The sequence below is a fragment of the Durio zibethinus genome, chromosome 5 (assembly GCF_047325235.1).
Source record: "Durio zibethinus cultivar Kanyao isolate XHJ-2024 chromosome 5, ASM4732523v1, whole genome shotgun sequence".
Taxonomy (NCBI): domain Eukaryota; kingdom Viridiplantae; phylum Streptophyta; class Magnoliopsida; order Malvales; family Malvaceae; genus Durio; species Durio zibethinus.
The window spans coordinates 33,066,792-33,082,225 of record NC_143166.1 but is presented as its reverse complement, the minus strand read 5'-3'; the positions used below and the strand labels follow the sequence as shown (position 1 = coordinate 33,082,225).

At 34.3% G+C, this 15,434-nt stretch overlaps 4 protein-coding genes across 5 annotated transcripts; 3 read left to right on the top strand and 1 right to left on the bottom strand.

The window, feature by feature from the left end:
• Positions 1-50: 50 nt before the first annotated feature.
• Positions 51-2,468, top strand: LOC149518930 (uncharacterized). Its single transcript, XM_089761250.1, is given in 5 exon segments — positions 51-525; positions 624-736; positions 1,232-1,338; positions 2,144-2,178; positions 2,308-2,468. Coding segments are annotated over 5 exon segments (573 nt in total). The 5' UTR covers positions 51-319; the 3' UTR covers positions 2,420-2,468.
• A 700-nt stretch (positions 2,469-3,168) lies between these two features.
• LOC111282985 (protein FMP32, mitochondrial-like) lies at positions 3,169-6,377 on the top strand. 2 transcript variants are annotated; one of them, XM_022871316.2, is made up of 7 exons: positions 3,186-3,581; positions 3,852-3,983; positions 4,137-4,196; positions 5,405-5,481; positions 5,566-5,622; positions 5,720-5,786; positions 5,872-6,377. In XM_022871316.2, exons 1-7 carry the CDS (start codon positions 3,441-3,443, stop codon positions 5,989-5,991), a joined length of 654 nt encoding a protein of 217 aa, XP_022727051.1. In that variant the 5' UTR covers positions 3,186-3,440; the 3' UTR covers positions 5,992-6,377. The 2 variants fall into 2 exon arrangements, with proteins under 2 accessions (XP_089617373.1, XP_022727051.1); XM_089761247.1 differs by lacking the exon at positions 4,137-4,196 and having other exon boundaries at positions 3,169-3,581.
• A 691-nt stretch (positions 6,378-7,068) lies between these two features.
• LOC111281999 (SH3 domain-containing protein 2-like) lies at positions 7,069-10,330 on the top strand. Its single transcript, XM_022869859.2, has 10 exons — positions 7,069-7,295; positions 7,898-8,020; positions 8,098-8,167; positions 8,254-8,405; positions 8,622-8,723; positions 9,080-9,280; positions 9,382-9,444; positions 9,551-9,700; positions 9,794-9,868; positions 9,986-10,330. Exons 1-10 carry the CDS (start codon positions 7,236-7,238, stop codon positions 10,100-10,102), a joined length of 1,113 nt encoding a protein of 370 aa, XP_022725594.1. The 5' UTR covers positions 7,069-7,235; the 3' UTR covers positions 10,103-10,330.
• A 506-nt stretch (positions 10,331-10,836) lies between these two features.
• Positions 10,837-15,096, bottom strand: LOC111281998 (squalene synthase 2-like). The gene is made up of 13 exons (XM_022869858.2): positions 14,454-15,096; positions 14,237-14,279; positions 13,867-13,956; positions 13,614-13,689; positions 13,343-13,412; positions 12,745-12,888; positions 12,532-12,636; positions 12,223-12,369; positions 11,996-12,071; positions 11,640-11,728; positions 11,365-11,456; positions 11,234-11,279; positions 10,837-11,154 (listed from the first exon to the last, which is right to left on the bottom strand). Exons 1-13 carry the CDS (start codon positions 14,646-14,648, stop codon positions 11,086-11,088), a joined length of 1,242 nt encoding a protein of 413 aa, XP_022725593.2. The 5' UTR covers positions 14,649-15,096; the 3' UTR covers positions 10,837-11,085.
• Between the last annotated feature and the right edge of the window lie 338 nt (positions 15,097-15,434).

Sequence of the window (15,434 nt, the reverse complement as noted above, 5' to 3'; positions counted from 1 at the left end):
GCTTATGGGGTTGGACGTCCAGTGCTATCTGGGCTTCTTGTTAAACAGAATTGCGGGTTCAATTTTGCAGATGTTAAAATCGAATAAAACAAATTTATAAAGAACAAATTCAAGTTTTAGGTTTGAAATGAAAATTCTTTTTACTGATAAGAAAATTTGTGAAAATCCTTCAATTGGGCGCTAATGAAATTTCTGAACTTTCACGTCAAACGGTGAAATAATTTTTGAGACAAGTCGAAAATGAAAATTGAAGGGAAAGAGCCAGAGTCAGGAGACAATCAGCTCCCTTTAAACGCGCAACGAACGAGTAATCAATCTAATGGGTAGGAGGATGAACAATGAAGATGCAGAAAGCGAAATCCAAAATCAAAACCCTAATTCCAACCCTAACAATCAAAGCCAAGGATCCAAGGGCAAAGGGAAGTCATGCCAAGGATTGCTTTATTACTCTTCCGCTTTTAAATCCAATTCCCGAAATCCCATCTGCATTGGCATCCTCAACTCCCCAACAAGGTCTCTTTCTCAATCTCACTTTCTATATTTCTCTTGTTCCTTTTGATTCTATTGGATTTATTTCTTAAAATTTGGAAAAAAAAAAAAGTGTACTAAATGAAGCTTATTATAGTACCTAGCTATGTAACTGGGGAATCTGAGTTGGAAGCTTCCAAGGAAGGCCGAACTCTTACATATTTCAAGTCTGATAAATATGCTGAATTGCCGTTCTGTGTCAGTCTCGAGTCATTTCCTTTTCTCTATTGTTTCTTTCTCCTCCTAATGGACCTTTGGAGATTGTCGGTTAAATTAGTTGTTGAGGGAGGCTTTTGTTTTCAAATTGTTCGAAGATTGTGAATTTTCGTTACAAATTTGTATTCTATTATCTATGGATTTGTATAATGCTAGATGAATACCTGTGTTCCAAGGGCTTTATGATTAGAATTGAAGGAAATAAATTCTCAATCTCCATGATTATTTATGAATTCAAATTTCTTATGTGGTTATTTTGCATTCCATTCATGTGATTTTATAGATTGCTGAATATGTGATGGGTAACTCAGTCATCCATTGGTCCACCTACGAAGATAATCCATGTTTTCGTAAAGGCTGGAATGAATCATGAGCACCATCTAACATTTTTAAAATCGATTTCATTTTCCATACGGAATATGTTATTTTCAGCTCTTATCTTTATGTCTGTTATATTTCTTTCAAATAATATTCTACCTGTTGCTTCAGGTATTGTTGGACAGAACAACTGCTTCTACTGACCATGTTCCTGCCAAAATCCATAAAAACAAAGGTATTTGAAGTCATTCAATTTGAATTTTTTGTCTTAGACATGTGAGGGAACAGTCATGAGTCTGAGAATAATGTTACACCATTGATATACTTCAAGTCCTTACCTCTTTGCACGAGTTATTGATGAAACTTGCAAAGAATATATTCTGATGCTATCTCTTGGAGCATGCTATTTGCGGATGATATAGTCGTAGCAGATGAGACTAAAGCTGGAGTTGATCATTAGTTTGAATTCTGGTGGAGTACTTCGAGTCCGAAAATTTTAGGTGAAGCAAGACCAAACAGGATGCATGAGTGCAATTTCATTAAAAAGTAGAAGCAGAGATGATGGAGTTAAAATCAGTGATCAGAAAGTTCCTAGGAGCAATTTGTTGTTCGGGTTTGGTGATTCATTAGGAAAAATCTTCCGAAGAGAGGATATAAAATGCAGAACAAGGGAGGAATAAAGAACGGAGATAAAACCGAAGAAAAAGGAGGGAAAATAGTGGAATTTAAGGGGAGAGAGAAAAGAATAGGGCCAATAGGTAGACTTGAGAGGGAAATTTCAATGTTAAACTTAACGATTTGTATGTTTGTATCGTGTAAAATATTTAAATTTATATATTTAAATTTTATTTTATACAAAAATTACGAATTATAATTCATGACAATATAAAAATATGAAATATATATTTTTTAATTTTATTAAATTTATATATAATTATTATAAAAATTTTAAATTATATCACTTTCATATCTTATATTTATATCGTGTTTATATTATATTATTGTATCATATTTTAGATTGACTTAAGATTAGATTTTGGTTGTTTCAAACAAAATGTTTCTTGTATTTGCTCTTAGATAGCCACCACAATCAACAGGAGATGAGTTCTATAGCAGGCAAGCACAGATTGAAACTTGAAAATTCTTGATACGTTAAGTATTACAGATTATTTTATGTTTCTTCCTAACATATATTGAAAAAAAAAAAAAAACCAGAACCCCACATTTTGATTACTGAATAAACAGGTTTAAAAGGACCGCAGGCATTGTTGCATCGGGTGTTGCCAAGAATCTAAATAAAATTGGAAACCGCATCGAAGAAACTCTGGATGACATTCTGTATAGGCGACCAAAGTGAGTTGCTGAGTACAATTATGATACAAATAAACTTAGAAGGAATTCTATTGTTTTTTGTCTCCTATATGAATCAAATTAGTTACACTCTCTTGAAGGCTGGATGATGAAGCATTTGACTGTTGTAGTAAAAACGTCTTTGTTGAGTACATGAAGCAGCTCCCACTGATGGGAGCTTGTTCATTTATAGAGCTCTGTTAGAGATGATATCAGGTTAGGTTAAGAGGATTTTTATTTTATTTAAATTCGATCCGATTATATAATGAATATTTAAATTTAATTTGATATAAAAATATTATTTTATATTTGAATTTAATTAAATATATAATTATAATTAATTTTATTTAAAATTAATAAAATATTATTTTTATATAAATATAAAATTAAATATATATATATATATAATTGAATCGAATAAATTTGTGTCGAATGTTTTTAAATTTAATATCATAATGTACTAAACTGTCAGCCCTAAAAAAGCCAGCTGACTGCTAAGAATTTTAATGTTTAGTATTGATGCATAATAGAATGTTCATTGCAGCGCTTATGCTCTTAATTTCTCCTAATTAATTTCATGGAATGCCACGGAACAGATCCTTCGAAGCAAGATTTTAAAGACGAACAAGAGGGGGAACGCGAGAGCAGCGAATACGTTTCGGGCAAGCCGAAACCAAAACTAAAAAAGGCCCAACAAACAGATTACGTCATCTCATTCCACATGTTTTTGCTCCAAAAAAACAACTTTTATAATCCCAAAATATTTCAATCAACAAATCTTCCCATAATCGCGTTTTTCGCCGCCTCTCATTTGCACGACAAGAAATAGACATAAAATTCTCCCTCTATTGCCCACCCGCCGCGCCCTTTTTTTTTTCCTTGTTTTTTTTTTCTCTGTTCTTTCTTTCGCTCTCTTCATCAACACAAAATGATCGAGTTTTACTGCTTTTCTTTGTAGTCGATTTTGAATTATTTTTTTTTCCCTTTTCGGATCGGAGTTATTTTTTAGATTCGAAGGGGAGAAAAAAATGAGAGCGTATAAGCGCGTGGTTCAATTGGGGTTTAGGTTGGATTCGAGTTTCGTTTTTAACAGGATTGGACACCGGCAGATTTCTCAACTAGTTAAGTCCAATGGAAAGCGTGCGTTTCTCGTCGATACGTTGGCTCTGGTTCTCCTTTCTCTTTTCCCTTTCTTTTTTCACTTTATTTTCTTAGAACTTCCTGTTTGGTTGTCGAGAAAACTAAGGAATAGGGAAGAACGTAAACATGTTTTTTTTTTCTTTTTGTAATTAGGAAAATCAATTCGAGTTGGTTTCCTCATTAGTTCTTTCAGTTATTACAATTAATTCGAATGAGATTTCTTTTTCACTTTTTTCATTATATTTCTACAACAGAAAAGAATTTTCTTGATTTGTTTTGAGTTATTTTAACACTCATAGGTTCGAAGTCTGGAAGCGCAAGGAGTGCCATCAAAACAAGCGGAGGCAATAACAGCATCAATCACTGAAGTGTTAAACGATAGCTTGGAGAATGTGTCCCATTCTTTTGTTTCAAAGGCAGAAATGCAGAAGGCAAGGATCTCTCTTTATTAATTTCCTTTGCCTTTTGTTTTCTGCACTCTTACTGTTTGATCTTTTGTCACCATGTTTTCGACGTTTTCTTGATGGTGTATGGTCAGTTGTGAGCTTGTTGATATTAAGTTTTTCTTTGTGTTACTTTTGTAGACTGAGATGCTTCAAGAAGCCAATTTATCAAAGTTTAAGTCCGAAGTAAAGAGTTCCCAGGTACTATTAATCTATATGCTTTTCTTAGAATGAAGCAGCAAAGCAGAAAGAAGACGTTTTCATTATGTGCGCTCTTCATTACTTAGATCTTTCCATTTGACGAAAAGTGAACACTTCTATCAATCTCTTAGTGAGTCTAGTATTTGGGATTCTTTAGAAATACCGTTCGTGGCAGAAAATATGTTATCTCACAGCTCAATCTATCTAAATTATTGATATTAGTGCCGAAGTTTTTGTTTCTTTTTTTTTTCTTCTGTTTTTGTTTTCTTGTGTCAACTTCAGTGTGTGTGAGGCTGGGTTAGGCTTAGGGTAATTGAGATTATATTTTCTATTTTAGTGCTCCTTTGTCCCAGTACTTTCTCCTTTTGCCCTTTTTTCTATATGATAGGTCAGGTGTAGAGAAGGAAGGACGTGAAGGAGAAAAGTAGAGATGACAAATCTTGTATCAAAGGTGAGGTTTAGGTTAGAGAACACTACAGGGTTGGGCAGAAATTAGATGGATACTTCAAAGTTCAGGTGATGATGCCTCAGTGCAGGAAAACAGTGAGGTTTTGGAACATTATGATTAGCGATTGACAACATATTGAGTTTTATTTCAAAATTTATCCTAAGATGAAAGAGAGCCTGTGTGGGTTGGGGAGTCTCTCAATAGTTTCTCCACCTGGTCTATTCTGAAATTGCAAGATAGTTCTTCTCTTTGAGTTTGTTTGGATCAACTTTTAACAATCTGAACCCTTAGTAGGAAGGTTTTCCATATGATTAGACTTCATAGTGGTTCTTGATATCAGTCTGTTGATATGCACCTTTTGTACATAAGTAATGTTTCTAATCAGCAACTTCATCCATATTAGTGCACAAAAATTTTGGCCCCTATATATATATTAGCTGAATGTTTCCCTCCATTCTGTTATAATGATGTTATTTTGCCATGTACTGGTGCAACCAGAACTACTGATAATTTCTTCAGTTGAAATATGGTTCTTTTTGTTGCAATAGAGGAGCGTGCTTTTTCCATAGTGTTCATTGATGGCCAATGTTATTTTACTCCTTTTTCTCATGTAAATATGTCTATCTTTGAGTAAGTAATTCTAAACGTTCCTTTAATTTTAACCCATCTATTCTTATTATCATTGAGAGTGGACCATCTGATGGTTATATTGCAAGTACTTTTCCTCATGTGGTTTCTTACAAGAATCTCTTTAGTGCAGGAGCATCATTTTTCTATGCTACAACGTGAAACTGAAAAACTTAGAGGTGATATTGAAAAAATGCAAAGTGAACTAAGGCATGTTTTGTGCGGTATTGGCAATGTTTCTTACTTTTATGAAAATTTAATAGCTTGATTTTATACAACTGGTCTCTCAAACAGGTATGAAATTGACAAGGTCACTGCTGGGCAGCGCCTGGATTTAAATCTTGAAAGAGGGTAGGTAGATTTAATTTTCAATTGCTTCTCTGCATGACTATACTTGCTTTCTTCTGTTATCTCACACATTGTTTTCTTAACTCTCAACTGATTTTAGGCGCATACACGATGAACTGGCCAATCAGAATGCAGAAACTACCAACCTGACAAACAAGCTAGATAGGGTGAGCTTGCTTGTTTATTTCATTTGAAAATCCGTGTTTAGATGCTGATATACAGCAGTGACCTGATATTTTGAACTGCCTGCAGGAAATTCATGAGTTAAGAGCCCAGTTGGAAGCTGCAAAATATGATGTGATCAAGTACTGCATAGGCACCCTTGTCTCCATATCTACTGTTGGTCTAGCTGTAGTCCGCATCTTGATGTAGCATCACAATTGTTTTCAGTCATGCCAACTTTTCATACATAAATCTCAAATTTCATTCTTTTTTTCTGGCAACTGGATTACTTAGGAAAAAAAAAAGGGTATCTAATTTGGCAAGGAAGGACAAAACCCAGTTGGTCGGAACAATTATTAGTGCTTCTTTTAGGATTAAGCACAACTGATTCTCTATTTACTGGATATGTTTTTATCCCATTCTAGGAAGGGAAAGGATGTAGTTCTTTTTAGACCATTTAAAAGGTCTCTTTTCCTCCATTCATATATGGCTTGTTTGATAGCAGTTGAATTATGCCATTTCCTCCAGTCTTGCAGCTGACAGTGTTCTGATAGTTATAACACGAAATTGTGATTGAACTGGTTTCTGTTTTGACATGTTATTTCTAATATTAATATATGAAGCATTTGAGAAGCAAACAGATAATATGAACGAATTACTAAATAATTAGTACATAACAAGAATATCTTTACTGTGTCAAACGGTCTAAATGTTTTAAACTTGTTATACTCTTCGCTCTTTCTCATGAGAAATATCAGCAGAGTATGTGTCAAACAACATCAGACTGGAAGCTCATATAAATAGATATGATAATTTATGTATTTTTATCGTATAAAATATTAATAATTTTATATTTATATTATTTTTTATATGAAAATTGAGTGTTATAGTTAGTACAAATATGAATATAAATTTTTTGTTTTGTTAAATTTATTTTTATTTTTTATTAAAATTTTAAATCGTATTTTAATGTTTTTTTATTCATATTATTTTTATATTGTATTATTTTATTTTATTTTAAATTATTAAGTTCTCATGTAAACAAATATCTAAACTTAAACTTAAAACTTCAATTTTAAGAAGGCTTTTTTTTATTTTATTTTTTAAAATTTTAAATGAATTAATCGAGGTAAACATACACCATGGTCCCTCGCTTTAATAATCTTTGAAAATCAATCATAATTTATTTATAAGAAGTACGAGCTCAGGAAGAGTAAAATGGGAACGTGTGCACCATGACACCTGCCCCTTTGTCTTAAAAAAATTTCAAAATCAAACACAATTTTTGCCCAGGGCGATGCACCAAAAAAGCTCCTTGAACCTCCGTTCCAAAAGCAAATTAAAATAAAATAATCCCCAAGAGTAGTCCTTTTGACGATTTCAATTCACTCGGTCTTTGCTTTCTCGTTTCCTGCTCTGCTAATCCATTGAAAAATCGCCAATTTGTCTGGTGAATGGAGGCAATCAGAAAACAAGCCACTCGGCTCAGAGAACAAGTCGCCCGCCAACAACAGGTCTCTCTCTCTCTCAAACCCCAGCTCCTTTTTTCGTAATTTGCTTTAGATCCAAGTCAGCGTCACTTTCCCAACTTCATCCATGATCTCTCTCTATATTTTCACTATGTTGTTATGCGCTTTGTCTTCGATTTAATTTTCTTGTTAATCTGCGTGATTTCGATTATGCGTTTGTTCAATTTTTAACTAAAGGTTGGATCTATTCCATGTGCCTTAGCGCGTTTATTATTTGTGAATCGATTCAAAACAATGTGGAAATAATTAATTTTTATGAGAATATTAAATGGAAAATGATGAGCTGTATTTTATCTGCTAAATTGAATATTTAGAATTGGAGGATGGAATTTATGTCAGTATCTTCTTTTTTTTTAAATTACATTTCAATTGAATGATAAAAAAGAAAACGAATGTAAAAGTATTGGAAATTTTATTTTATGTTGAAATCAATTAGAAACTCCTCAGCATGATTTGTTTGTTTCGGATTGCTATTTACCGGCTGCTTAGCGTGTTCTGATTCAAATGCTTGATTATGTTATCGGTCTTTTGAACTTCGTGGTTAACTTTTACTGACAAGGATGATATTTTGTTGAATTTTACTTCAGGCTGTCCTCAAACAGTTTGGTGCCGGGGGATATGGAGGTCCAGACAATGTAATTACTGATGAAGCAGAACTCCAGCAACATCAGAAACTTGAGAAGCTTTATATCTCAACGCGTGCTGGCAAGGTTGCCAAGTTGTTCTGTTGCACCAACTTTTGTCTCTTCTGTTCTCTTCATTTACCTTGATTAATTTTGTTTTTCAGCATTTTCAAAGGGATATTGTCCGCGGTGTAGAAGGGTATATTGTCACTGGGTCCAAACAAGTTGAAATAGGTGAATTGGTGAAGCTTTTGTTAATTTTTAAAATTCCACTTTGAATTTAATGGACTTTGACTGTTATGCACTTTTTTTTTCAACAGGAACAAAGTTATCTGAGGATAGCCGGAAATATGGTACTGAAAATACTTGTACCAGTGGCAATACATTATCAAAAGCTGCATTAGGTTATGGACGTGCTCGTGCTCAAATGGAGAAAGAACATGGGAATCTGTTGAAGGCTCTTGGCACGCAGGTTTGTTTAGAATTTTTATTCCCAGAACATAAAATTCTAGGAAGTTAGGTTGCTAAGTTCATGAATCTATGGAAGAAGACTCGTATGTTAAAAGGCTGTCTGATTGACCTGTACATGGATTCTTCATTCATTTTTAGATAATTGTATAACCTTTTTCCATAATTATGATAGGCCATACAATCATCTGGGTAATGTATTCAATGTTTTGATTATTAGGTTGCTGAACCACTGAGAGCAATGGTAATGGGAGCTCCTTTGGAGGATGCGCGACATCTTGCTCAGCGTTATGACAGAATGCGACAAGAAGCTGAAGCACAGGTTTTTTAGGCTATCGCTATCTTTCTGATCCATTGGATATCTGTTTGTTTTAATTTCAGAGGAGTATGTACTCATTCATTGATATATATAGTTCCAAACAATTAGGTCCATGATGTGAAAGGCTTGAAGCCTGGTAATCAGTTGTGAAGATGGGGCTTCATTGCTGGTCTATACATGATGTTTTGTGTTCTCTAAAGAGTTGCCGAGAGTGCTACTCCTTTTTTGTATATTATTGTAATGTATCGTGGAGTATGGGGTAACACTTGCCCTTTGTGCATAATGATTATCAAAGCTTAAATTTGAAAGGTTGATTGTGCTACAAGGGTGTATTTATGCCATCTCTTGGGCTTAGACAGGCAATTGAAGTTTCCAAACGCCAAGCAAGAGTGAGGGAAACACCAGGAAATCCTGAGAGTGTCACGAAATTGGAATCTGCAGAGACAAAACTGCATGATCTGAAGTCAAACGTTGCAATGTTGGGAAAAGAAGCAGCTGCAGCAATGGCCGCTGTTGAAGCTCAACAACAAAGATTGACACTTCAGAGACTTATTGCTATGGTAATGCATATTTCCTTCTGTGTAGATTTTATTTTGGATGACATGCTGTTGGAACTTAATCCTGAAATTTATCCTTCTGTCATTTTATCTTGTCCATGAAGGTTGAAGCTGAACGTGCATATCATCAACGAGTCCTTCAGATATTTGATCAGCTTGAAGGCGAGGTATGCAGCTGTGCCACTTGATCCTTTTTCTCAATATTTTTTTGCTGCAACTTATTAACTAACCAACAATATTATGACCACATGATTTCCTCCATCTTCTTGATAGATGATATCTGAACGACAACGAATTGAAGCACCTTCTGCCCCTAGTGTAGACAGCATGCCTCCACCTCCATCATATGAGGAAGTTAATGGAGTTTATGCTTCTCAAACACATAATGGGTCAACAGACTGCATGGGATACTTTTTAGGCGAGGTTTGTAACTTGGTCCTATATACCATTGGCACATATGGACTAGCAAGTTGCTGCAATCTGTATGATGAATGATTAGTTGATGTCTTACCGCAGGTTATGCATCCATATAATGGTGAATCTGATGTGGAGCTTTCTTTGTCAGTTGGTGACTATGTAGTTGTGCGAAAGGTTTAACAATGACTCGAGTTTAACGGTTTTACATTCATATATGTTTTCCAAGTGTCTTGTATTGTTTCCTTCTGAACTTATTGCAATAAGGATTCACTTTCAATACACTCTTGGCAGGTGACAAACAATGGCTGGGCAGAGGGAGAATGCAAGGGGAAAGCAGGTTGGTTCCCTTTTGGTTACATCGAAAGAAGGGAACGTGTTCTTGCAAGCAAAGTAGCAGAAGTTTTCTAGACTTCTCTTGCTTGTTGGCATCTGAGAATATGATTTTGACTGCGTGCATCTTTTTTTTTTTTTGTTTTTTTTTTGCTATATGCATTCAAAGGTGAAGCGAACTCTTGTCTTTGGCCTAATTTTTGTGATATAGATACCAAGAACACTTTCTTTTTCCCATCAATATGTGAATACATTTTATATTTCTATTTATTTAATTTGTGAAGTGACATGAATTTATGTCTCCGATTTGTTGCTGTTTGTTGATTGATGAGTGAAAAACTCTCATTTCTTGTTTGGCTATTCACATTGTTTTGATCCGAAAGACATTTTCTGGAAGAAAACTCGTAACTTGTCATATCAACAGATGCTTTGGTCATCTTGTTTTGTGGTCCATCACCAAACCTCTTGTCCTATGTTTTTTAATCGGTTTCCAGATTCCACATTGATGTTTATTCTGTTGTAATTTTGTAAGGCAATGGCGATTTTTCAGAAACTGACCCGACGATGGTGAGGTCTATCATTTTTGCGGTTAGAATTAAACATGGGAAAATTGACGATTTTTTTTTTTTAAACCCTATGGCCTAAACTAAAAACATTGAGGAATATCCATGTCCTCTTAAATTCTTCTTCCAATATCTTATAAGGAAGCCACAACTGTTAATGCATCCATACATTATTCCCCTCTTTTCTGTGGTTGAAAACTCGCTGGATTTCCTTTCCAAACATAAAAGAAAAAAGATACAACAGCGTCATAGCTTTAGGCTAATTTCCTTGGACATTAGGGGAACAACATCAGATGTACAGTTATGTGTAGCTTCTTCATAGCATTGTATACAAATATAGAAAAAAAATTAAAAAAAAAAAAAAACCTTCACGAGACAACACATGTACTAGGATAAAGCATGGCCCTATTGGAAGAGGAAAACAACGAGACCAAAGGGAAGGGCGTATTTTCTGATAATTAATAGACTGATCTTCTCATTATTCGGTAATTGAACTTACTAGTTATTTGGCCAGTTGGGACTCAGATTAGCCAAAGTGATGGCCAATATAATGAATAGCATGACAGCCTGCATTGGGTTGAATAGAATAATCAGTAAATATTCTTGGAATATGACAGAAGGATGCATAAAAGTCATGGTAACTCACCAGAAGTGGAGTGTAATTGGACTGATTCTGAATTATGCAAGATTTTCTGGTCAAACCCATAAAACATTGTCAAGTATGAAGGGATGAAAAAGAGAAGAAAAAGCAACAAGAAACTTGAAACTTTGGCAAACCTTGTATTCAGGACTCCTGAGTCCCTGCAAGTCTTCAGGATTGAATCCAGTCTGCTCAATGTTTTTTGCGCATTAGGATCCTTATTGTCGACCTACAATAGCCAAAGAATCACTTCAGTGTCATGAAACAAACAGACAAAAAAACTAGAGGAAATGACGCATACATGAGAAAAAACTAATGCAGAAAGGGATACGAATATGATGCACCCAATGACATTCTCATGGTTGATGTGTAAGTTGATATATCTTATCTAATATTAAGGAGAACCACATACCTTGGCTTTCAACATACAAGAAAAATCATAGAAAGCACCATAGACATCAGCCATTGTGTTTGTTCGGTCAATGACTTTTGCAGTGAGACCTGGAAACATGATCAAGATAAACTGAACATCAATCCCAGATAATAAGCCATATAACTGTATACATTCCCCGGACCAAAACTTAAAAGATGTAAAATTGAATGATCACAGGTTGACATAAAATGAGCAAAGCACCAAGATCAGGTTTATTAGGATTCTATAGATGTAAACAAGTTTAAAGAAATCTTTCAAACCCCTTTTAAGTGTCTGTGCCTCAAGTTTAATCTCCAAAGAAAACAATTCCAAAGACTAATATCTTAATATCTTACCACGCCTCATTTTCACAACACCTCTGAAGACTTCAATGTTGTTGTAGCACAAGGTTAGTGTTCCAATACCCATGACCTAGACGACAAGAAATTAGAGACAAGCTCAAACAGGTCATCAATATTTGAAAATAGGAGCTGGTTTAATGCACTTAAAGCAAACGATAAAGAATGACATGCAACTCGATGATATACAAGAGTGAAAACAACCGTAGAATACTCTTTCCAACCTGAGGGATAGCACAAAACCGGAATATTGCAGGATCATGTAAAGCAGACATGTACTTCAGGCAATCATCTACATGTATTAAAGCATCAGTGATCATGTCATTCAAGCACTGCACTGCCTTGACTGAGTTTTCCTCATATTTCAAGTCCTACAGGTGAATGGTGAAATTTAAGAAACACATATTTAAAAGATATTCCAAAAACTAAATTCAAACACATTGAAAAGTTACTCAAGCTTGAATGAAATTTGGTTGCAACTTTAAATGGAAGTTAGGACAGAAATTGACATAGAAGATGCAACAGAGGCACACCTCAAGTTTGTTGACATATTTACTCCAAATCTGGCGAGGCCAAAACATGCGCGACTTTGGTATCTCATTAATATCCTCTAGATAATCTCGGATAATATTTGTTTTCTGTCATTTTGATAGATCCAAAACACATGGTTTTAGAATCAAATCTTTAAACAAATGTTAAAATGCAGGCACAAAAAATGCTGGTTCATTTATATATTAGAGCAATACCTGAAGAAATAAACCCATTGAATTAGAGAGAGAGTCTGGAGCCAAATCTTCTGACCCATAGGCATGGAAAAGCTTGGACAGACCTAATCCAACAAGTCCTGCTACATAGTGACAATATTCATCATAGTCATCAACTGTTTCTACCTGCAATAAAAACACAAGTTCCTGGCATCACACATGAGATAATATTGATACATTTAAAAGTTGTATTCATGCAAAAACATATTGTGCAAATTTAGTGGCTAAGCTTGAGAGATCAAATTCTTATATATTGTAAGAAACAATTTAGAAGAGATCAGCCAGTCTTTGATACTTCATAAATGAACATTTTATTTATGAATGGTCAAATATCTGAAGCTCAAAAACCTTTTTCTCATTCATACATCCAGGTAATAGGTCAGTGCCCAATATCTCATGACAGATATAGCAAATGATATGAAATTTTATTCCAGTTTTCAGATTTTTTTTGTTTAAGGGAAAACCCTGAATTTTGTTGACTGAAATAGAACCCTGTGTTTTCCTTCCCACCCATCAACAGGAAAATCGGTGTTCATCAAGAACAAGGCAGGTGAAAATAAATAACACATGCATGACAAACCTCCTTGCAAATAAATTTTGCCATCCCTGCACCCATTCTTTTAGTAATGTCCTCAATTGCCTCCTGATAACTGCAGAATCAATTGAGAACTATTGATTATTTGTCAAAATCCAAAAGCAAAAACAACTTGAGTCACGCATTTAAGTTAGCCTAATTAGGAGATAAAGACTTAAAGTAAATTAATTAAAGACATATACTACAAAAAAAAAAATCAGCATCACTTGAAATATTGGCATAAACAAGCAAGATTAAAAACAACTTAATAACTGACCCTTTTTCAAGTTCCAGAAAAGCAGTAGATACAAGATGAAACTGGTCCATGAGAACTTTGTAGTCCTTTATACCACCTGAAAAGTGAGAAGGCTATATAAGCAAGTGAAACAATATTCTACTTTGACAGATAAAATTTCCATGATATATAAATATCCTCTAGACCGATTTCAATGATATATAAAATTGATATTCCAGAAAATTTAAAGACAAGAACCAACTCTGAAAAGGATGTAAAATTTCAAGATGCTTACATGAAAAGTGCCAGTCACGATTATATATGTGACGATAAAAGTCTATAAGGATTGGAACTTTGACATCTGTTGCTATGCTGGTGTCATCCTCTGCAAGAAAAACCCATCAGTACAGATCAAACGCATGAATATATTGATCTAAAGAAATAGTGAAATTTTGTTTCCTTATTCAACAACTTGGAGAGGAAATAAATTGGTTGGAGATTCAAACGCAAAATATCGATTTCATTTACATGCAACCCAGCATGTCATGTAGCCAATATGTAGAAATGAGTCCTAATAATTTAGAATCAGTGAAAAAATATGCATCATGGGAAAATGACATTAAAAATTGAAAAGAAAAGAAAGGTTGAAGATATCAAGAACAAACCAACAGTATCGAGGGCTCGAAGAACCAAATAAAATATGCAGACCTGCAAAACCATAAAAATGGTATATTTGATATTATAAAATCAAAACATTGTTGAATCTATATAAGAATTAATACCAATAAAAATATATCGTCGAAATTGACAAGAAATCTATCAAATCACACGTCGTATAAAATTCAAAGGACTGAACATAGAGAACAAAAGTTGGTTGCTTACGGCGTTTCTAAGCTGGGTGTCAAGCTGTTGAATAACGAGAGCGAAACTACGAGAAACTTTGTGAAGCATGGAGAAACAGAAAGCCCAGTGAGGCTCCGATGGGATCTGTTTCTCGGCATGCCTCGCAGCCATTTTCAGCTTCAACAATGGATAAAAATCATTAGGGTATTTCACAAGCGCTCCCAAACTCCCCATTTTTTTCAAAAAAATCTTCAAATCAGATCCCCAACAACAAAATACAATCTGGGTATATGAAACCAGGCTCTTTTAAAGAGCAGAGACGTTGTGGAATCCTCCGGGAAGATGATTACTTGGGTTAGACTTAAATGATGCTTGGATTTGGCCAACTCTGGCGTCCGTGACTTGGCTAAACAATTGCAAAATTACTGTGGTGTCACACTTTATTGATTTCTTTTTCAAACTATATGGCGTAGGAAGCTGAGTAAGTGAAAATAACGGGAATACTACAATTAATTGGGTTTCAATTTCTCGCCTTTAAGGAATCATAAAAGTTTGATTGGCCTGATTTGATTGACAAAATTGCGGAAACCGAAGCACAGCCACTGTCCCCGAAAGTGTCGGAAAAATGGAATATAAATTATCCAATAATTTGGACTTTTGGGGTTTGGTTTGGTTCGACACCAAAAGTCTAAAGAGTTTTTTTTTCAATTTTTAATTGAAGAGGAAAGAGACTAATAATTTATTATATCTTTAGGTAATTGACTGCTTTATTTAAAATAATTTATTGTTTTAATGTAAAATTGAAAATTTAAAACTCTAAAATTTCATACAATGGTTGATACTTTTTTTTTTAATTTGGAGCTTATTCAATAATGATTTTCTCACTTGGTATTTGCACACCTAGGTTAAAATTGAAATCAAAATTAAAACTTTTGATAATTTATTTGGACAGATATTAAAATCATGTAGATGATGTGAGCATTGAATTAGTTGAGACACTATAAGTATTTTATTATAAAA

Excerpts from the sequence above, each read along its gene's own strand:
- LOC111281998 (XM_022869858.2), bottom strand. The coding sequence starts at position 14,648 with ATGGGGAGTTTGGGAGCGCTTGTGAAATACCCTAATGATTTTTATCCA. Across the intron at positions 13,690-13,866 it reads TCGTGACTGGCACTTTTCAT|GTGGTATAAAGGACTACAAA; the intron begins GTAAGCATCTTG and ends CTCACTTTTCAG. Across the intron at positions 11,280-11,364 it reads TCAGGAGTCCTGAATACAAG|AAAATCTTGCATAATTCAGA; the intron begins GTTTGCCAAAGT and ends GGGTTTGACCAG.
- LOC111282985 (XM_022871316.2), top strand. The coding sequence starts at position 3,441 with ATGAGAGCGTATAAGCGCGTGGTTCAATTGGGGTTTAGGTTGGATTCG. Across the intron at positions 5,482-5,565 it reads AAAATGCAAAGTGAACTAAG|GTATGAAATTGACAAGGTCA; the intron begins GCATGTTTTGTG and ends TCTCTCAAACAG. Across the intron at positions 5,623-5,719 it reads GATTTAAATCTTGAAAGAGG|GCGCATACACGATGAACTGG; the intron begins GTAGGTAGATTT and ends AACTGATTTTAG.
- LOC111281999 (XM_022869859.2), top strand. The coding sequence starts at position 7,236 with ATGGAGGCAATCAGAAAACAAGCCACTCGGCTCAGAGAACAAGTCGCC. Across the intron at positions 8,724-9,079 it reads GACAAGAAGCTGAAGCACAG|GCAATTGAAGTTTCCAAACG; the intron begins GTTTTTTAGGCT and ends GGGCTTAGACAG. Across the intron at positions 9,281-9,381 it reads TTCAGAGACTTATTGCTATG|GTTGAAGCTGAACGTGCATA; the intron begins GTAATGCATATT and ends TTGTCCATGAAG.